Source organism: Hordeum vulgare, chromosome 2H (genome assembly GCF_904849725.1).
Source record: "Hordeum vulgare subsp. vulgare chromosome 2H, MorexV3_pseudomolecules_assembly, whole genome shotgun sequence".
Taxonomy (NCBI): domain Eukaryota; kingdom Viridiplantae; phylum Streptophyta; class Magnoliopsida; order Poales; family Poaceae; genus Hordeum; species Hordeum vulgare.
This window is the reverse complement of record NC_058519.1, coordinates 607,665,681-607,684,006: the sequence shown is the minus strand read 5'-3', so window position 1 is coordinate 607,684,006 and position 18,326 is coordinate 607,665,681. Positions and strand designations below refer to the sequence as shown.

Sequence of the window (18,326 nt, the reverse complement as noted above, 5' to 3'; positions counted from 1 at the left end):
GTGTTGTTGCTGTGCACCAGGGGCACTGGGGTTCGATCCCAGGGTTGTCCCTTTTTTTTCTTTTTTTCCTTCTTTCTTATTTTTTCCCTTTGCCATTGTTTGCTATACTTTGTGCCTAATTCAATAGGTAACAAAGTGGCATTTTATTTTCCTTTTGCCTGCTAGAGAAGTGGTAGATTGTGTGTGTATGTGTGTTCATGTGTGTGGGGCATGGTAGTGTGTTGAGATGATGAGTGGTGAAGCTAGCACAAGTGAGTGTGGTGCTTCCCCTTGTAGATGATGTATGTGTAGGTGGCATGTTTTGTTCTTGCTTATGTTGCTAGATAGGTGGCAGATTGTTTGTGTGTGTGTTGCACACACATGTAGGGTGCTAGTGTATGTATGTATGTGTGTGTATGTGTCCTATGCATGTGTTAGTATTCTTTGCTTTGATAGTATGTGTAGGTGGTTTGGTTGCTACTAGATGTTAAGCATATGAGTAGGTGTGTGTGTGTTGAGATGATGTGTGTGTAGGTAGTGCACACACATGAGTGGTTCCTAGTAAGTGCATGTAAGTGATGCTTCCATATTACTTGCATAGTAGCTTTTCCCTCATGTTGTTCTTGGGTTCATGTGCTTGTGATGAGGATTGTGGTGATGATATGTGTGTGGTGGAAACAGCCCCATTTGCAACTTGTGCACCTCCTCATGTTAAATATGAGAGAGGGCATGATGTGTGTGTGTGGGGGGGGGATATAGTGAGAGAAGTGTTGGTGGAGTTGATGTGCATGACACAAACATGGGGTTCAAACCCCCATGTCACTTTGTCATTGTGCACATGAGCTCAACCTTTGTAGTTGTTGTTTTAGTAGGAACTACATGAAATGATGCCCATTCACTAGGCATGATTTGGAGTAGTTCCCTCTCCCTTAATTTGTGGTCACTTGTTCCAAGTAGGTGCCCACATTTTATATATTATTTTGGGGTAGGATCTCCCAAGGAATCCAGTGGTGAAGATAGTTTTTCCATTGGGATACTTTATGGAGTTGACATATTTAGATTTGTTGCAAGTTTGCTCTTTGTTTCCATGGAATAGGTGGAGCCTAAGGGCATGAGGTTTTGTGTGATAGTAGTAGGAGTTTTGCTCTACACCATAGTGGTGTCATTTATCACTTGGTGTTATTTGTGTGCAAGCTATGCCTAGACAAAGTGGGCATGTGGCTGAGAAAAAGTCCAGCTTAGGGAAATCTGGAATTTCACTAAGTCTGAGATTCTGGAAACATTTTCTTCTCCTATAGAGGAGGATGTGCTGGTCATTGTGTTGTGAACTAGCCTTAGTTCAGTGCTAGGATTTTGGGCCTGATATGTTTGTGAAGCTCCCTTTAAAATTTCATCCCATTTGAAGCCTTATAGATTATGTTTTGGTAGCTGTCAAAAAAGCTTCAGAACAAAGACAGAAAGTCAGGTGCAGGAATTTTCACTAAGTCCCTGAGATCTGATGGTTTTGGGAAAGTTTGTGGCCTTGTATCTTCTTGTGTTTAATTCCTTTTGCTGTGATTCTTGTTGGTGCTTGTATTGTTCTTGGTTGGCTACAGCCACATATATTATTTGTCATATTTGGAGGGCTGTAGCTATGTTGCATGTAGCTCACAAAGAGCTAAGATGCAGATTATGGAAGATTGTGTAGTATAGTCATTTTGTTGATTGTGGGTGATTAGTTGATGTTGTGGTGTTCTTCCTTGCTCCAATACATTCATGTTGGGTTGTTTTATGTCTTGGCAACCTGGGAATACCAGATTTGTGCCAATTGTGAGTGTGGTGTTGATTCTCCCACGTAGAGCTTCATATCTTGTTTCGTTGATTCCCGTTGATCCGTAGCTCCGTTTGCAATGTTCTTTATATGGTTTTGCATCGTTTTCACGAGCCACATCTGTTCATGCCATCCTCATGCATGTCAAAATAGCTTAGTGTACAGTTCTGTCCAGAAACTTGTAGTAGTTTCTTTCGCTTGTGCTAGTGATAGAAATAGTGATGCATGCTCATTTTTCATCTCATGCATCATGTGTTTGTTGCATCTTGTGGTGCTGCTGTTCATTGGTTGTTATTCTTATGTTGGGTAGCACCGGGATCGGAGAACGAATACGTGGAGTCAGGAGAGTACGTGCAGGACTAACCAGAACCATTACAAGCTGAGGATATCACAGGCAAGATGGTATGACCTTGATTCCATCTCTAGACTTGTTATGCTAGTTTCGTTTCCATGTCATATTGCTCGCTGCCTACCACTGAAATTAAATTGCCTCTTCATATGCCATGAGCCCAAACACCGTACCCCTTCAGAGCAAAACTTGTATGGCTAAGTAGGCTTTGCTCAGCTACTAATGTTAGCATTGCTAGTTGCAGGTGCTTTGACTCATGTGATAACATGAGCTTGATATCATTATCTTAAATTCTGTCATTTAATTAATGCACCTATATACTTGGTAAATGACGGGAGGCCTAGCCTTTTGCCGTGTGCTTTGTTCCGTTATTGCCGCCTTAGTTACCAGTTACCTGTGTTTGATTCCATAATGATCGCTCCTAACACGTTCGGGGTTGTTATGGGGACCCCCTCGATAAATCGCGTAGTGCTAAGGCTTGTTCGGCAAGACCCAACATTGGTTTTATTTGCTAATCACCTAATAACCTGCATAGGGAATAGCTACCCCGAGGAATTTAATCAACAACCCGGGCCAGTGCTCCTTATGAGTGTTGGTCCAATTACCTAGCAGTCGGCAAGACCACCCCAGGGAAACTTGAGGTTTGGTCCTTGTCCACTTTGCATAGACGGTGTTGTCCTGAGACTGAGATACGCGGCTCTTATCGGGTCGTCGACACACCGGGAGGTCGTGCTAGCCTTGCCTTACCTTAGCGGTATATCTTGCGTATAGGAATCCCAGTGAAGCTTTGGTTTCCCCCAGAGTTGAGGTTTTCCTCTAAGGAATCCGACGAGATCACGAGATTCGTGATAGAGGATGCCTTTGCGGCCTGTGTTCGTTTGTGATGGACTAGTTGGAGCACCCCTGCAGGGTTTAATCTTTCGGAAAGCCGTGCCCGCGGTTATGTGGCAACTTGGAATATTTTGTTAACAACCGGTATTAGAGAACTTAAACATAAGCTGATAAAATTGCCAACGGTGTGCGTAACCGTGGCTGTCCCCTCGAAGATCTCTCTTCGATCGGGAACACGGTGGGGTTATGAATGCCGTAGGTAGGTGTTCAGGATCACTTAGTGATCAAGTAATCCCGACCGCTAGTGTAGACCACCTTCACAATTTCTTTACGTAAGTTAGCCACTAAATCAAGCTTAGGATGGTGCAGCCTTATACACTTCACCCTAACCCCACCTAATAAGTTGACTAGTTCTGGCACCATGGTCTTAGATTGCTGAGTCCCCGTGGCTCACGGATTCCTCCAAAACTCCCAACAGGTACAGGTACCCCAGAGATAGATGATCCCGACGGCACCCAGCTGGTGTGGCAGTACGACGAGGAGACAGACCGCCTCTACGTGAACTATCCAGAGGACTGAGGCGTGGTCGTGATCGTGGGCCTGCAGGCAGGGTAGCATAGCATTTTCATGTTTTGTAGTCCGTAGCGGAACTACCTTGTTTGTATCTGTGATGTACTCTGAGTTATTAATGAGAAGACAGTTGAATCCCGAATTGTCTACTTTTATTATTATTTGTGCTATGTTACTTGCTTGCGAAACGCTTAGATGCGCTTCTTTCCTATTCGGGGGCCTCGACCCACAGATCGGAAAGGACCGCATCTTGGTCGTTACAATGTGCCCTTTGCATGTGGCTATTTTATAGTGTGGACCTGAAAAGAATTAAGAAAACTAGATGTATGCGGTTAAGGTTGGACGTTGTCCTTCTATATCCATGTCCGCAGACTGATCCTTCTATCCGCACATGAATGCGGAAGAAAATTTGCGGGTTTCCATTGAAGATGCTTTTATTGAAGAAGCTCTTAGAAATGTAAACATATTTAACTCGAGACAATGTATGTATTGCCCAATTATGTATGTGTCTCTCTCATCAGTAATCATGGGCATTCCTCACGCCGGGCTCAGTTTCGGGCCGGGTTTGTAAAAGTCCGACGAGTAAAGTCTTGACCCGGCCCAACCAAAAAGCAAAAAAGTTAGACCCAAGCCCGGCCCTAACGGATTAAAAAAAGCAGTTTCGGGCCAAGTCGGATCAGGCCTTCGTGTAAACTATCTAACTTACCAAGTCCAAACCCGGCCCAAAGTACACGTCGGACCCAAAAATAAAGTCTTATCCTGGCCTGGCCTAGCCCGGCCCGGCCCGGTTTGGGTTTCTGGGTCGGGGCCGGGCTGCCCATGTCGATGTTTACTCGTCAGGCTTGGCCGGGGCGGTGCTTCCTGGACAGTGCAGCACAGCCGTTGTGCGGCGGCCGGCGCTTGTGCTTAATCTAACTAAAATTCCTCGCCGTGCAAGTGTCTCTCTGGTTGACTAGCTAGATAAGTTTTTCTAAACCAACGCCCATGGCAGGGAACGTCGTCGCCGGCTTCCTGTATGTTGGCGTCAGGTTGCGCTGTGCCAGTGCGATCCGGACACGATTGCGTGGGGAGCTACTTCCCGTGCCATTCGTTCTGTGGATGCCACGGACGGTCGTGTTGGTGCTGCTACTACTAGTCTTCGGCTTCGGGGTCAACCGGAGAGGCGACTTTGACCATTCTCCGTGGCCGGGAAGACGGGGATGACAGATTCCAGCGTCATGTGCACGCGCATGAAAACATGCAAAGTTCATGTTGGGCCGGATGACATGGTGGGCGGATTGAATGTGTTGACTGGAATCAATTGTCATTTTGCTAAATTCAGATGATTCGATCCAGTGCATTCTCCAAAGCAAAAAAATCGTGTGCTTGAAATTGATATGGATTCCATTGAAACTGACTCTGCCGGGTCTTCCCCGCATCGCTGCCACCGCAAAGTGTTGGGTTTTTGTGAGTATGCATTTGGTCGAAAGCGCAACTAGAATATGAAATTCTTATGGTCTATGTGTCTTGGCTGTGCGTGTCGTGTGAGTGGGACTAAAGTTTTATACCATACCGCTTGTTTGGAGAGAGTTACATCTTCTTATAAGGTGAGCTCTTCTAACATTTATAAGAGAGTGAAAAAAGAATAGGCCCTCGCGCAAAGTTATTTACCTAAAACCATCACACTTGGGCCTAGGGTAACAGATCCCCGCCACAGCCACCTACCATGCGCGCTGAGCTGCCCCGCTGGACCTCGATCTACTTCCATGAAGGCGGATGCAACATAGAGGTGAGCTCTTCTAACATTTATAAGAGAGTGAAAAAAGAATAGGCCCTCGCGCAAAGTTATTTACCTAAAACCACCACACTTGGGCCTAGGGTAACAGATCCCCGCCACAGCCACCTACCATGCGCGCTGAGCTGCCCCGCTGGACCTCGATCTACTTCCATGAAGGCGGATGCAACATAGAGCACCAGCGGTCACCCGGATCCGGCGAGCCCCCCCCCCCCCCCCAGATTGCTACCTCGCGCCGACGCCCAAACTGGTTGCTTGAGCATGCGTGCGACCAGGGCCTCCTAGCGGGCGCGACGAGCACGGGCGTGGTCATGGCGCTCCATGACTCCACAACGATGTGCGCGGACAGGGCCTCCCGATGGGCGCGGTCATGGCACTCTACTACGGTACGCGCGAGTTTTCGACCAAAACTTGCCGGATCGAGGCGCTACAAACGGGGCAATGCGACGAGATCAAGTTCTTCCATGGCGGCGGGTATGGCAGCTGGCTTCTGTTTAAGGGAGGGAGGGGCGCCCGCACAACCGGAGTTCGTGGAGGTGGCGTCGGGGGAGAGAGAGAGATGGGAGGAGGTCGCCTGCGCCCAGAGCTCGGCTGCCATGGCCATTGACCTCTCAATTCGTGCGGGTTTGGTCACTCACAAGCTGCTCGACGCAATGCTCCATAGAATTAGAGAAGGGATGAAGATGATGATGGAGCCAATGACAGGCAGGACCCGCATTTCATCTCCCACCTCAGTTGGTCAGCCCGTGCCACGTCGACCCGACACGTTGGTCCCATCTGACGGTTTGGCTGTTTTTGCGGCCAAATCGGCCAGTCAGTGCTTCACGTTACGCATTAGGAGCATAACTGGTTGTTTTTTGTGACCTGGCTCAAATATGGTACTTATCTATTACCCTAGCCTCAAGTGTGGTGGTTTTGGATAAATAACTCCCTCGCACACTCATCCTCGCTCAACGTGTTTATTTTTTTGTCGGTCAGGAATGAAGAGTCTGTAACAGAGACGCCACGATCTGAGACATCAGATCATGTGCTGTAACTGACTCGGACGTGGGTCCAGTCCACGTCTCTTCACCCTACCATGCATATATATACGCGAGGTCTCTGTCAACCCTAGCTGCCGTCACAACATACGGCTTCGCACCGTTTCAGATCATTGCGCCGCCATCCGAGTCTTCTTCATCACAGCAGGCCTCCGGAACCCCGCCTCTCGTGATCTTGTACGATAGAGCGGCGATCAGATTTTTGGAAAGCGCACTCGCACGACTACTAGCAGTGATGATTTCCTTAACGATGACTTTTTCCCCGATCTCATCAACCTCTTCCTCAACGACATGGGCGACAACATCAACACCGGCGGTTTGACTCCCGCTGCACCGTATGCAATTCTATCCCCCGTGGGATTTTTGTATTTGCTGAGCACCATTTGTTTTAGGAACTAGTGTTATAATCCAAAAATTAAGTCTATTAATATCAAGCTTCCCTTTAGCAAAGTCATCAATCAACCACTTAAGGAACCACTTAACCAAGTCCAAAAAATTCTTGGTAAAAGTCAACAGAAACGCCTTAGTTTCATATTTTTCCATAGAAAACACCACATCATGTATCTCTTGCATGAAAAAGGGCATCATAATGATTTCAGCATCCTTCACAAAAAAAGTGAGATCTTATTACATAAGGGAGATACTAGAACAGTCAGGGTGTCAAAACAGGTTTTATAAAAATTTATGATATAATTCATCAAATCATATTCCCTGCAAATTGCAATCATCCCTTTTATCCTGGTCTAAAGAAACAATCCTATTTTTTCTTCTTCCCCCACTCACTTTAGCATAGTAATATCTAGCATTGTAGTCTCCATCAGTAATTTCTTTCTATATCGTTGTCTTCATGTTTAAGGATTCTAGCCAATTGATCTCTAAGTTCCTTTTGTTCTGTTCTATCACAAGCAGAAAGCCCCATGACCTCAGCATTTTTATCTATCACATCCACTTTATTAAAGATATACTCCCTCCGTTCCAAAAAATTTGTCTTAGGTTTGTCTAGAAATGGATGTATCTACATGCTAAAATGTGACTAGATACATTCATATATAGACAAATCTAAGACAAAATTTTTGGGACGGAGGAAGTATATTTTAATATTTTTGTAGCAAGCATCCACATTCTCTTCATCCTTTTGTTTTTTCATGAGATCACCTAACCTTTTTTGCCATCTGTCCAAATTGAAACCATAGTAGGGTTCATTCCAAACTTTGGACATAAATTCTATAAACCCATCCCTAAGCACCTATGCAGTTCTAAATCTGAAAATGGGAGTGGTATTGGGTTGTTCCCTAGAATCCAGAAAGAGAGGGTGTGATCGCATACATCCCAATCAAAAGCTTGCAACATTGATAACGGTATGTACAACGGTGGCATATGAATACATATGCCTCATGATAAAAAGTAGGTTGAGGCATCTATATTGACTTTTTCTCTCTAATGCAAGCTATCATCAGAGTGCCTCATCAAAGAATAAAAAATAAAGATTCTAATACATATGCATATCTACTTTTCACTCTAACTTTTTCGGCTTTTTACACCGGATCATACCTTTTTTTCTTCAAGCACCCGCCCCTGCATAGGATCCCGCTTCCTTATCCGAACCTACTTTTTCTGATATCCGATCCTACATGGCATACGGGGCATCACCTTGAGGCTATGCATTGTACATGTCTTAATGGGTACTTTCTTCTCATTCAGAACATATTATCAATTAATAATATCACATTTTTTAAAAGAAAAGTAAGCAAAACATATTTACAAGAAGGGAAAATCTAAGTAACGACGCCACACCTCTTCCTCCCCGTGCGGCGGGCGCGCAGCGATCCGAGCAGGCATCGTACGGCCCTCCAGTGCGACGGAGTATATTAATGTTAAATTTTGAAAAAGTTTTATCTCTTGAACTATAAATCCAATTGACGATCCGTTTTCACCGTTAGCTTTCTCGCAACGAGATCTTCAAAACTAGATCCCATGTCGACATGTTTTGACAACTTTTTTTCATCGATAGTTGCAAGATTACTATTACTTAGTTGTTAGATTATGAGACACTTAGTAGCCACATTTAATTAACCTAGTTGTCAACTTGGCAACTGTGTGTATAGATTTTTGTCAGCTACGCTTGTTTAAACCCGACGATCGTGTTTGACAAATTTTTGTTGTCTTGTAGCAATTTTCATTATACATAATATAAACGCATGCCATAGGTTTGTTTTGCCAATTTAAATATGTCAACCTGTCATATTTACATACAACTTTACCGGAAAAATATTTTGTGTGTTTGCTAGTTTAACTATGCCGATTTGTCATATTTACTAACAATTACAAAAAAAAAAGATTTCTTCTAGTCGTCTATTTTAAATATACCGAGTTGTCATATTTTACATGTTATCGTCCTAAAAATGCCGTTTGTGCTTGCTCGTTCGATTATGTCGAGATGTCATATTTATACGCAATTTCTAAAAAATATGGCGATTAAGTTAACTTTTATCAGACAAGTAAGTATTTACTAATATGACAAGTACGTACAACAAATGTGGTAAGTACGAGAAACAAAAAAGTTGTCGAAACATATCGACATGGGATCTAGTTTTAAAAATTTCATCGAAACAAAGTCCATGACAAAAACGGATCATCGATCGAATTAATGGTTTGAAAGATAAAACTTTTTGAATTTCAATCACTTTGAAAAAATCTGATGACATCATTGCATACATGCATAACTGACTGACGTAGGGAGAGGGTTTGACCGCAGCATCACATTGCTTTTTTTAAAGTAACATGATTAGTAAAGCATTAAAACAACGTTACTTTTTATTAGAATGATGATTAGTTCGGCCGCCGCACCGCACACCGCAGGACGCAAGTGCGGCGCCGCTGGGTAGCGTTGTCCTTACAAGAATTACGGGCTTACAAAAACATATCTTTGGGTACAAAGTGACAAACAGAACTCATCAGACATAAACCGTTTACATAAACATACTGCGCACGCAACAATCCATCCAAATTAACGGGACGAACATCGGCGGCAGCGGTAGCACGTAACAGCGTGGACTGAGAAGCCATATCGATCTATGGTTCATTGAACTGATTATTAGTGGTACCCGAGCGGCGCAGGCGTCTGATTCAGCGTCATTCCCTGGTAATGGATGTCGGATGCGTAGTGGTTGGCGTCGCGGTGATGCGCCTCGTCGGCGCGCACGGCGGTGACCACGTCCTTGAGCCTGGCGTCGGCGGGGAGGCGCCAGTAGTCGATGGCGATGGCCGGGGCCGGCGTGTTCTCGATCAAGCCGGCCTCGAGGTCCTTGAGGTACTCTGTGTAGGAGTGGACGGCCTCCTCCTCGAGGTAGCCGACGAAGCGGTGCGCGAACTTGGGGGAGACGAGGTAGCCGACGAAGTAGGCGTTGAAGAAGACGCCCTGGGTGGCGAGCACGAGGGCGCGCTCCCACCACAGGGGCTGCGTCACCTCCATGAAGGTCATGAGGTGCATGCGCTCGTTCTCGGCCTCCTCCATGAGCGCGCGGATCCAGCCGCCGCTGTGCTCGAAGCGGCGGAGCGAGCGCAGGTGCAGCAGCACGCCGCCGACCATGGGCGGCACGGCCGCCACCGTCTCCAGCAGCAGCGCGTGGCTGGCGTGCCGGCGCTGGAAGAAGAGGTCACTGCCCGCGCGCAGCGTCCGCACGATGAGGTACGCCACCTTGTCCGGCAGCGCCCTGGGCTCGTGGTGCTTGGCCACGTCGATGGACGTGTCCGGCCGGTACGTGTCCCACGGCCTGAAGCAGAACCACGGCCACTCCGTGCCGTCGTCCTTGACGAGCTTCCGCGGCTCGATGCCCCAGTAGCTCACCGCCTGCTCCGGCGTCGTCGCGCCCTGGGGCTTCTCAGTGGCTTCTTCTTGTTTGGCATGCGGGGCGGCGGCCGTGCTGGCCATCCGCGCCGGGAAGATCCTCGTGGCGGCGGGCATGACGCCCCTTGCGCTCGCGGCGAGCCCGGAGGCCGGCTCGGCGGCGGCGAAGAGGCGGGGGCCCAGGTGGCGCAGAAGCGTGGCTCCGGCCATCCGAGAGCTCATGGTTCTTGGCTGTTGAAGAAGTAATAAACTGGTCGAAAAGCTAATGGGAGGTCTTGGTGGGTGGGAAGCGATCTCTGTTGGTGTTGATCTGGTAAACTGAGCGATGGCAAGAACCGTCTTGCTGGAGATGGTTTTATAGGGTGGTCGCGTGTGGGGAACTTCTCGGCCGGCACGGCACGGTGGTTCCTTCCCGGAACGTCACTGGACAGCATGTGCGCACTCTCCCTGCGATCGATGATGATCCAATGGAGACCCTTTTTTCATTTTATCCTTACCTTCTTTTTGCGGGGTCCTTACTTTGTGGTTGTTTGGATAATGAAGATTAATTAAGTTGTTATACATACTGTTTATGTGCATGAGGGGCTGCTAACAGAGTACTTAATTCAGAAAGGTGGACATATACATATTTAACCTGAGACAGTTGTACCTACCTACGTACAGTACTACACAATTATGCAGCAGTGAGGCGGAGCCGCGCTGCTTCCTGGGCAGAGCCGTTGCCTAATCCAATCGGCATCAACTGCTTGCCGTGCAAGTGTCTGTCTGGTTGTCTGGCTTCCAAAAAGAAAGAAAAAGAGTTGTTAACGGACTGGCCGAGGAGCTCGTGACGGGGAACGTCGTCGCCGGCTTCCGGGTTCGACGAACCGTTCTTCGCCGTGGCCGTTCTTCGCCGTTCTTCGCCGTGGCCGTTCTTACCGAGGAGGCGACTTGACCGTTCTTCGCCGTGGCCGGGATGATGGGGACGAACGACAGATTCCATGGACCCCCGCCCGTGCACGCGCAGGAATGGAGTGGTTGGAGACATGGAAATCAAATACTACAATCTGTTTTCTCTCTACACTTGGTCAGCTGGAGATGGCCGTCCCTGTCCATGTCTAAAGGGTTCTAGAAACGCACACGCCTCCATTTTTCCTTTTCCTTCGAGGAAACAACCATGCGATGGCAACAGACAGTTTTTATGCACCGCCATTTTTTCTTCCTAGTATAAAACGTATCATCATAAGAGCTACATTCTGTTAAAAAAAAGTTTCAGGGACTTCTGTAAGTACTGCGTTCCAGAGGAAATTTCTCAACTCCAAGCAGCTTAGAGAAGGCTCAGTGGACAATGGGGGGCTTGGAAATAAAAAAATCTATTTGAAGAATGTTCATAACTATCCTCGCTGGGGCCTCTTTGATTCATTTTGCATTCAGGGCCAGCGAGTTAGACCACATTTCCAAGCCCCCCAACTATCATTACCATGATTGCGATACATGTTGCACTGCAGGTTACAACAGATCCATGCCCACTGTACCTACCCATGATTCATCCACCTATCAGCGCACAGCAGGATAAATTACTACATCACACAAGGGAATCGGCTTATTATTTGATATACATTGCCGAAACCATTCACACATTTTACAAGAACCTCTCCATGAGTTTGAGGTCCAGCACAAGCTCTTTCAGCCCGACCATTTTGCTGTACTGCAAGGTGATCCAGCCTACGAAAGACACATACGCAACAAGAAGGCACGCCCGCTTGAAGCGGTAAGCAAACACCCTCATGCTATGGTTGCTCACGGCCCACCTGGCGGCGGCGAGGAACGCTCCTCGGAGGATTCTTACCGCTATGGTGATGAGTATGGAGCTCAGCACGCCAGCCACAACCCCTGTTGCCGCGTATCCAAGCATCCGGCCCGAACTGAAATCTTTTGACTTGCAGAACTTTGAGAACCTGTCGTGTTTCAATCTCGAGTTAAACGGGAGGAAATGGAAATGTTAAAGATAAATGACCATTTGAGAACTGAAGGGGAAAAAGAGACCATGTTAACCAATCAAAGATTCTGAAGTTCCTACTGTTTACAGCTTGAAATAAAGTGGTGATGCAACAATACAACCCAAGTATAAGAAACAAAGCCAATTGATAAGGATAAAAGCACTAGAGTTAGTCAGATCACCAGAGCAAAATAAGAGCAGTGAGTATTTTTGGCTATTGACTTCTGGTGAAGGATATGTGGACTAACATGATGTTATCACATTATGAAAAAAGTAAGGTGATGCCCATGCAGTAGGTAGAAAATTAGAGGGCATATATACTCACAGTACAAAAATCCTTTTCAGCATTTCAATTATTGAAGGCTCCTCAGCAGTGCAATTGAATAGCTTGTCTGAATAGATGTCAGCTTTGGTACTCCCCAGTGTGTATCTGCACTTGTATGATTCATTGACCTACAAGAAAAGACGATAATAAAATGATGACCTCTTGATAACTAAACATCATATACGCCAAGGGCATGCAAACAACTGAAGATTGAAAAAACCACTGGAGAGAACATTATGTATTTCTCATGTGAACTAGATGTTCCATAGTAGTGTACCTTGAACCTTGCTGTTGTTGACCATACAGCACCAAAATCAGGCCGGCAATTGTGAGGAAGAGCCTCTTTTGGAGCTTCTGCCATTGCATAAGATGTTTGACCAGAAAAATATTCTGTGTATTCAACCTACAGTATTCATCCGCAACACAAGTGAGAAAAACTAACTAACTAAACACATATAGCAATCCTTGTGATACTAATAGTAAACTGAAAGACTGCGGGCAGGCTGTGCAGTGTGCAGTGCACGGCCGCAAGCTGATGTTCGAAATTTAAATCGGTTGTGTCTTTATTTACAGGATTTTATGAACAAACTAGAAACTACAGGTAGAAATGTCCATCATTTATTGCCTTACTTGGGAGTTGAGAGCATGTAGAAAGCTTCGAGGATTTGTATATATCATTATCAGTAAAAGCATTAGACAGCCCAAATCTAGAGGAGATGAATGTGAGGATACTAATCTGTACTATTAAAGGTGAGTTTGCCGTCGTAATGGTTACTCCTCCTTCCCTCCCCTTCCACTGCACGAAAAACAAAAAGAACAAAAAACCAGGGAAAAGGGTAACGACCGCCCGTCCGTCATCCACGCATCCCACGCAGGCACGCCTCATCTCCTCCACCGCCCCTCACCCCCACTTCCATCTCTCCACTGAGAAAAATAGCCGCCCCGCCCCGCCACCACGGCTCACATTCTCTGCCACGACGAGCCGTCCGCTGCTCGTCTCCGTCGCAGCATTGTGCCTCCCCTTGCTGTCGCGGTTGGGGACTTGGGGTCACCGGTGTAGGAGGAGCCGCCCCCAACGGAGAACGCAACGGCGAACCCGCCAACGGAGAAGCTGTTCCTGGCGGAGAACAGTGGTGTCGAGCACAACGACACTGACCCAAACGCAGGCATCGCGTGCAACCTGTCCTATCCACGACATGGTATCCCAACATCAGTGTGACCGGCACTAACAGCACGCCCTCTACATGGGTCCCACACGGGAGCGATAGGAGAGATGGCAGTACCGTTGAGCTCACAACTGTCATGCACGTTGAGGCGAAGGCAAGACCGGCATAGGCTGCGGCACACATGGTGATGCCGTCGCAGATCCACAAGATCCAATGAATACACTTGTAAGGCTCTTCTGTAATCCCGTTTTCTCTTCAAGAACCCCAACTTGCTCAATAAGATGCTGATTGCTCGTCTGAGTAACTTTAGGTGTTTGCTCATTTGCTTCCGTTAGGTTCTGCCCGTCAATTTTGCTAGCATGCTGAGAAGTATATTTTGTGATACCCGCATTTGTTGCTAGGTGTTTGCTCATTTGCTTCTGTTAGGCTTAAAACAAAGAGTATCAGCCTCCCGAGTCTCTTAGGCATTCAAGTAAGCCTCCGATACCCGCATTTGTTGCTATGTTGAGTTAGCTTTGAGCAGTATTTTGCAGTCAATACTCAATAGAAGTACTTGTCCGACCTATCAGGTGATCCTTTGATTTGTTGAGTTAATACCTGCTGTTTTCTTTATAAATTAGCTACCTAAAACGATGGTTTGCTGCTGACAAGTCATTTTCTTATGAGGTATGTGGGGATCGAATATGTGCATGATCTTCTTTATTTGATATGGTAAATTTGGAAGGTGTTAACCTACTTCAGCAAGTGAAACTAACTTGGAAAAGAAATGAGAGACTGTGCATTTCAGTATCATGATCTTCTTATGTAATTTTGTTTTGCACACCACATGGCCTTCCCCCTCCTAAATTCTGGATACCTATATCCCCACCCATTAATTAACTAAACAAATATAGTAATCCTCATGAATACTAATAGTAAGCGGAAAGACGTGCACGACCGCAAGCTGATGTTCCAGATATAAGTATGTCGTATCTTTTTTAACAGGTCCTTTATAAACAAACTAAAAACTACAGCTAGAATTGTTCATCATTTATTGCCTTATTTGGGAGTTGAGAGCACATAGAAAGCATCAAAGGTCCGTGTATAATATTATCAGTTAAAAGCACTAGACAGGCCAAATCTAGAGGAGCTAAATGTGAGAATAGCTAAAAAGTAGTTAATACAAGATTTATAAAATGTCGCTGTGCTGGTACAAGAAGATAAAGCAAGTGAAACAACCAACCGGCAGCTTTAACAACATTTATAGCTGCTCCACTAGAGAAACAAACACCAATGTAGAATCACAATATAAATTCTCACCTCAAAAACTGAAGCCCAGTAATAGTCATCATGGCAGCGGAATCTTCGATTGCTCGAGGGGTAAAACACATGCTTAGCTTTATAGTTCAACAGTCCAAGCTCGCAAACTTTAGATGACCGAATGTCCAAGCCTACAATACGCCAAGAACCGCATCAGGATAAAGATCAACGCAGCTCGGTCTAAACCGAAAGAGAAAACTAATCACATCCTAAGCTTGCTAACTGAGCCACAGTATAATCAGCATCCAACACACACCACAAGTGATGGCGCGTCGCAATCCACACAGCGACACACCAAGTGGTGAATACTTAAGCAGTTCTTAGACTTTGTGGAGCAGATGGTAAAGTGCATAAATGGAATATACTGTATTACATCACAAAATTTGCACTAAGCTCTCCACGCTAAACACCAAGACAGCTAATTTGCATGCTAACTTCAGCACCCGGTTGGATTCCTAAGCTCTGGAAACAGCATGGGAGTAAATCGGGAGGGAAGGTACAGCGGCGGACCGGTGGAGAGGATGCGGCAGGTGGAGGGCATGGAGACGGACGCGTTGGAGGAGAGCCCGCCGAGGAGGAGGCCAGCGATGCCGAAGAGAAAGGAGAAGAGGAATGACGCTGCGATGGGGAGGGCCATCACGAGGGCCCCGCGGGCTGTGATCCCGCACCGCCGCCTGCACCGCTCCGCTGGGTCCGCCCCTTTGCCCGGGGCGGCCCGTGGCGGCGCGGGCTCTGCCGCCGACGGATCCATCAAGTGGACGCGCGATCCATCACCGGTAGGCCGGCAAGCGGCGGTCGCCGGACGCCGGCGGTGGAGAGAGGTGAAGGAGGATGGAATTGGGGGTGAGCGATGGTTGGAGATGGGCATAGCGACCGTACTTTTCTTGGGCTTGGGTGGTGTGCCTGCTGGGACGATCGAAGGCTGTTTGGGCCGCGTATCTGCAGCCTGTCAAGCTTAGTCAACGAATGCTGCTCTATGGACCGGTTTTCATTTTCGTCTTTACCAAGAAAAAAAAAATACCCCAGCATCTCTACCCTTTGTGCCTCTCACGCCAATGGCGAGCAGAGAGAGAAAAGGGGTTAGACATTTGAAAATGATGCTATCTTAGAAGTGTCGCATAGTAGTAACAGATCTCTTAACAACAATGTCTCGTTAATTTTCAGTAATGTCTAGTTATTAGAGACTAGTACAAATGCCCGTGCGTTGCAATGGGTTATAAATTTAATTAAGGTTGGCCCTTGTATTTTTTATAATTAATTAAATTCTATGACTAACAGTTTCATTTGTAATTTTGTTTTGTTAATTAATGATAGCATATGGATTAGAACATTTTTTTTATCTTCCTGATATATGTGTTTGCATTTGTAATCTAAGTGAGTCTTAATTTGATTGCAAACATATCAGACAGCTACATCGAAAACAATCAATTTGTAAGTACGTGCATACCAAATGTTCCAGGTTGTGTATTAATATCGATATTCTTAAAAATATAAATAGCAAAACAGTTTTTATTAATGAAAAATCAAATCTCAGCCATTTGCACAAATGTTGGTTAGAGATCAGATACTTGACCTTACCTCACTCTTTCTAGATCAAATAGGTATTCGATTTCTCTCAACATGTAAGTAAGGCACTACATGAATCTCATGTGATTGTCCCTTTTGCAGCACATCTCTCAGTGGGAATCGCATCCATGACTTCTGGCACTGGTACGGGTAAGCAGAAAAGGTAATATCCTCGGGTAAGGCAAAGCACATTCGAAGACTGCCTTTTGATTCGTATCCTCGGAAAATAACGAGCTATTAAAAAAGAGAAATGTGGAGACGCGGAAAGGAAAAGGATTGAGTAGGCTTATATAAACAACATTGTATATTTTTTATACATTAGAAACATTTTTTTGCGTATGACATCACAAACATTATTGAGTTTTGATGTCTAATTTTTTAATACGCATTTTACATATTTTGTATGCATCATGAATATTTTTTATATACATGTTTTACATTATTCAAATACACGATTAACATTTTTGAAAAGTTCTATTTTTTATGTCTACTTTGGTCCATACACATTATATATTTTGTATATGTTTTCTTATACACCGGAAATATTTTCCTATACACATTTAAAGTCTTTTAGAAACATGATCAATATTTTTCAAAATAAAAGAAAAAAATATTATTTATTGTCCATACGCATTTACACTTTTTTGTCTACAAATTTGACATTTCTTTAATTCATGATTAACATGTATGCAAAGTTTATAGAAATAAAGGCAAAAGAGAAAAACAAAAATAGAAAAAGTGCGAAATAGAAGAACAAAAAGGGTTATACAATTTTTTTTATTGTCCATACGCATTGTATATTTTTTTGTATATGTGGAAACTTTTTTATCTACAAATTTGACAGTTTTTTAATCTATGATTAATATGTGTGCAAAGTTTATCGAAATCTCTCCCTAATAATAAAGCAATTTGGGTTTCTGGTCGTCCGTCATGGCATTTTTGTAAAAAAGCCCCTGTTATTTTCAATGTTCAACCCGCGGTCCTTCAGATACCCAGGCTCTCCTCTTTCCCTCGCCTCCCGATCTAGGCCGACGGTGTCTCCCTGGCCTCCCGATCCCAGCCGCCAGGAGCCGGCGGTGCGTGCGCGGCTTGATCCGGTGCGGCGCCGGCCACCGGCAGACGCCGGTGGTCGCAGCACCCTGCACCACCGTTCCCCGCCTCATATCCCCCTCTTGCAGCGGCTTCGGCGGTGGCCGCCGATTCGGAGCAGCCCGCCGCCGGATCTCCTCCTCCTCCTCCGGCGGGGCAGGCCGTGGACCCCGCGGAGCAGGCCCCGGAGCGGGCGCAGTCCCCGAAGAAGGCCAAGCCCAAGGGCGGCGTCAACCTCCGCAAGAGCCTCGCCTGGGACAAGGCCTTCTTCACCACTCTTTTGTTCCCTGACTGCTGCGTGTCATAATACGCGTTGTAGGCTCATGGATACTGATCTGGATTGCTGCCACCAGTCCTGCCAGATCCTAACGTTTCCCTTTCCAGCTCCATAGTTGTCTTTTGTTATAGCAGACCTGTTATTATCCTGATGCGTTGATTGATAGCAGCTAACGATTTCTTACCATTTCCCTTTCCAGGTCTGTAGTTGTCTTTTGTTATAGCAGACCTGTTATTATCCTGATGCGTCGATTGATAGCAGCTAGCGTTTTCTTACCATTTCCCTTTCCAGCTCCGTAGTTGTCTTTTGTTATAGCAGACCTGTTATTATCCTGATGCGTTGATTGATAGTAGCTAACGCTTTCTCCTGGTCTGAGCAGGCGTTCTGGATACCGAGGAATTGGGCATTGTGAACAACACTTTCCGT

At 45.9% G+C, this 18,326-nt stretch overlaps 2 protein-coding genes across 2 annotated transcripts; both read right to left on the bottom strand.

Moving 5' to 3' along the window:
- Positions 1–9,142: 9,142 nt before the first annotated feature.
- On the bottom strand, positions 9,143–10,578 carry LOC123427734 (ubiquinol oxidase 1b, mitochondrial-like). Its single transcript, XM_045111852.1, has one exon. The coding sequence runs from the start codon at positions 10,420–10,422 to the stop codon at positions 9,448–9,450; it is 975 nt and encodes a 324-aa protein (XP_044967787.1). The 5' UTR covers positions 10,423–10,578; the 3' UTR covers positions 9,143–9,447.
- A 1,055-nt stretch (positions 10,579–11,633) lies between these two features.
- Positions 11,634–15,851, bottom strand: LOC123427733. The gene is made up of 5 exons (XM_045111851.1): positions 15,479–15,851; positions 14,969–15,099; positions 12,781–12,906; positions 12,504–12,631; positions 11,634–12,137 (listed from the first exon to the last, which is right to left on the bottom strand). Exons 1-5 carry the CDS (start codon positions 15,834–15,836, stop codon positions 11,822–11,824), a joined length of 1,059 nt encoding a protein of 352 aa, XP_044967786.1. The 5' UTR covers positions 15,837–15,851; the 3' UTR covers positions 11,634–11,821.
- Positions 15,852–18,326: the final 2,475 nt, after the last annotated feature.